The 4,138-nt window shown below is 29.8% G+C and overlaps 1 protein-coding gene across 1 annotated transcript; it reads left to right on the top strand.

Moving 5' to 3' along the window:
* Positions 1-595: 595 nt before the first annotated feature.
* LOC107885784 lies at positions 596-3,467 on the top strand (the record flags this gene model as incomplete). Its single annotated transcript, XM_016809486.2, has 7 exons — positions 596-1,413; positions 1,598-1,687; positions 1,757-1,831; positions 1,896-1,982; positions 2,312-2,386; positions 2,451-2,537; positions 2,760-3,467. Coding segments are annotated over exons 1-7 (1,272 nt in total), but the record flags the coding sequence as incomplete, so codon positions are not given.
* Positions 3,468-4,138: the final 671 nt, after the last annotated feature.

Genomic DNA, 4,138 nt, shown 5'->3' with positions numbered 1-4,138 from the left:
GTGTCTGTCTAAATAGACACAAGAGCCCTTGTTTGTGGCAGCCACGCCAAATAGTAATTATTATATAATAAATAACAATATATAAACAAACTACTTAATACTACATTTTTTAACTTAGCAACCACAAGAACCGGATTTAAGGGTGCAGCTAGAAAGACGCCGTGCAGAAAAAGTAAGTTTTTAGTACATAACTATGTATAAATATATATTTATAAATACTTTTTGTATAAAAATTACACATAACACATGGAAACATAAGTTAGTTTAATATTTTCTATAATTATCTTATAAAACAAAATGATTTGGCACTTAACGAAGACATGGATAAAAAAAAGTTAACAATTAAACATCCGCATTAATATTTTTTTTAACAGAAGGCCGACTGCCTTCTAAGTTTAATAACTGTTCGTATAAAATACTTCCTAAAATCATGATAAAATACTTTTTTGGGGGGACTTACACTCTAATTCAATTCTCATCAGTCATCATATTTGCTACCTGCCCTGATATTCTATAATATAATATGAACGACATAAGCTTATAATAAAGGGAAGAACTTTATCTAATATAAGAAACTAATACCTTTTATCCAGGGGCGGACTGGGCCGGTGGGCAGGTGGGCAAATGCCCACTGGGCCGCTCTGTGTATTTATTGTATATTTTTTGTTATTGGATTATTTGGATATTATGTAAGTGGTGAAAGATAAAAACAGCACGCTTATAATTTAAACTAAATATACCTTACTTATAATACGGTATTTATAGTAACAGATTACAGAAAAGTTACTGGACAAGAACATTAGGTTTATATACGATAGAGTATAGTCGTATAGACAATAGTAAATGTATTTTTACAAATCGATAAATTTTGTAGATATCAGTATATCACTTATTTTAATTTAGATAATGCGGGCCTTTACTTCATTCGATGGCCTCCGTCGCCTCCGACAGTTTGTAAATAAACCGTAATGACCAGCTCGTGGTAATACGTAGCTGTTCATGTTGTCTATTATAAAAATAAAAATCACGGGTTTTCCCTAAAAGACAGTCAGCAACACCGCTAATGTAAAATAAATAATTTATCGGCCTATAGACTAAGACTTAGTAAATTACCTTGTGTAGTTGAAACTCAGCAGTCAGCTGAGTAGGTAGTTCTGTGCTGTGTGCCTGTGTAGTGTACTAGTGTGTGTAGTTATTTTTATGACAGTAATTATTAGTTTTGAAAATCATAGTTTTAAAACATAAATCTATTCATTTTTGACAATGAATACAAACAAAAAAAAAGTTAAGGGAGGAGCGGAGAAACTTCGACTCAAAAGAAATGCTGAGTTAAAGGCATCAGCTAGCCACCCGAATCAAAAAAAATTATGCTTTGTGTCAAAAAGTATTACCTCTACTACTTCGTTAAATTTGGTAAGTTTTACTTTTGTTATTATTTATCTAAATGTTTTATTTAGTGTAGGCATAATGTCAATTGACTGGTCACAAAACCCAACCTTGGTTTTATAACATGTAGTTAGTTTAGATTTGTATTTGTTAATGTTTATTAATACCACATCTGTATCATTTTATTATAAATATATTTTCATGGGACAAGTTGTCTAATGAACATGAGAATGAATGTGATATTATTGAAGTCCAAACAAATGTAGATTCTGTCCATGGTGCTGCTCCCATGATGATTGAAGTAAGATTTTGATAATTAAAGTTGTAGACTTCAATTGAATGTAATGATACCTATTGAATTTGTCCATAGGAAAATTTGCCTAGTGAAGTTGGAGATCAGATTAATACTAGCCTTACAAATACTAATAGCCCACTTTCAATTGAGGTAAATATTTTATAAATTCAAATTTTATGTATAAATACATATTTATTAACTATTTTATTTTAAGGAAAAAGTGTTTGATGATGTTCATATTAAACACAAACAAGATGTGACTGTGAATTTGAACTTAGTTCCTTCTGTCATTGAGACTGAGGTTAGTTTTTTTATTGAATATACCTACAATTATACCTACTGTACCTATGGGTCTCGAACAGGGTTGGGTAAATTTATGTATGCAAGTTTTATACACCATGATGTACTATACATTTATATACATTTTTTATGCATACCAAGTGTATAAATAATAATTGTTTTTACTGTAATTTGGATAACTATTTAAAATTTAATAACAGATTTTGTATTGTTTATATAATTATTACTTATTACTTATTAGTTATAATAGTAATAATTGAGGTGAGAGTTTAATAATTAAAATTGTAGACTTCAATTGAATGTAATGATACCTATTGAATTTGTCCATAGGAAAATTTGCCTAGTGAAGTTGGAGATCAGATTAATACTAGCCTTACAAATACTAATAGTCCACTTTCAATTGAGGTAAATATTTTATAAATTCAAATTTTATGTATAAATACATATTTATCAACTATTTTATTTTAAGGAAAAAGTGTTTGATGATGTTCATATTAAACACAAACAAGATGTGACTGTGAATTTGAACTTAGTTCCTTCTGTCATTGAGACTGAGGTTAGTTTTTTTTATTGAATATACCTACAATTATACCTACTGTACCTATGGGTCTCGAACAAGGTGTGGTAAATTTATGCATAAATATGTTATAAATGTTATCCAAACTTTCTTTTACAGAATTGCCTTAACGACCAATTTTTATTTAAAAAAAAAATAAAAATTACAGTATATTATTAAGATATTCGACATTATATCTAATAAATTAAAATATTATTTTAGGAGAAAAGAACAGAAGATAACATTTTTTTATTTCGATTACCTACTTCAGCAACTTTGTTCGAAAAATTGGAATTTTTAAAAAAACATCCTATTCAACCAAAATACACCCACATAAAATTTGATATGATGAAAATATATTATAGAGAAGTTTCAGACAAAAAAATTCACAGAAATTGGCTCTCTTTTTATGTTAACAATGGCATTTTAAAATCAATGTATTGTTCAGTATGCATTGCATTTGGTACCAAAACTAATAATTTTTCATCTGAGTCAGGATGTACAAATTTTCGACATATTTATTCAGTCATTACAAGTCATGAGGAATCCTCTATTCATTCTACGTCAGTAGAAATTTTTTTCCGTGCATCAAAAGAAATGTCGTTAGAATACTTAATTAACCGAGATATGACAAATTTAAGGAATGAAGTTGTTGAAAAGAATATTCATGTCCTAAAGGTTGTTTTTGATATAGTTAAATTTCTTGGGCAACAAAATTTATCTTATAGAGGATCAGCTCAAGGGGAAACATTGGCAAATATTGACGATTTAAGCCTAAATAGTGGAAATTTCCTTGAGATGGTTCGTTTAATTGCTAAGAGAGATGTTATCTTAAACGATCATTTAACTAGATCTATCAAAAAAAGCAAGCAAAGGATAGATAAATTGAAGGCTAATAATAAAGAATCTTCAAAGGGAAGAGGCTCTTTAGTTACTTTTTTATCTAAAACAACTGTTGACAAAATTATAGTAGCAATTTTAATAAGTATTAGAAATAAAATTAAAAACGAAATTGGAGAACAAATATTTAGTATCCAAATGGATAGCACACAAGACATCGGTGTTCACGATCAAGCGTCAATTTGCATTCGGTACTTATATAATGGTGAAATCAAAGAGAGGTTATTTGCTGTTGTTAATGTCATAAACTCAAGTGGAAAGGCACTTTTTGAATTATTGAGCTATTTTTATGTTTTGGGCCGCTTTCCTAAATTTGCCCACTGGGCCGGTGCCTACCCAGTCCGCCCCTGCCACACTTTGGTGCGGTCAGTTAGGTAAATACAACTATTGCTACAGGTTGTTATGAAAATAAACCCAACGCTCTCTTCAATATTAGTGAAGGACCAAGAGTAATACTATTAACGATAACGACTGCAGGGTTATCGAATTACGCATATTAATACTAATAGTAGGATAAAACGTTTTCTCTGATCTGGTTTTTAATATTACGACTAAAAATGTGTATTGTACACAATGGCGTAAATAGTGTTTGACATTTGGGGGGCTGAAGCTCAGGTCTATACTTGAAACTCTTATGATGCTTTTAAATTATAGTAGTGAAATTATTAGTTTTTTGGGGGGCTATAGAAACTCTTAAGGGG

The sequence above is a fragment of the Acyrthosiphon pisum genome, unplaced genomic scaffold (assembly GCF_005508785.2).
Source record: "Acyrthosiphon pisum isolate AL4f unplaced genomic scaffold, pea_aphid_22Mar2018_4r6ur Scaffold_14548;HRSCAF=15196, whole genome shotgun sequence".
NCBI lineage: Eukaryota > Metazoa > Arthropoda > Insecta > Hemiptera > Aphididae > Acyrthosiphon > Acyrthosiphon pisum.
The sequence above is the reverse complement of the archived record's forward strand: the minus strand, read 5'-3'. Positions and strand labels throughout refer to the sequence as shown.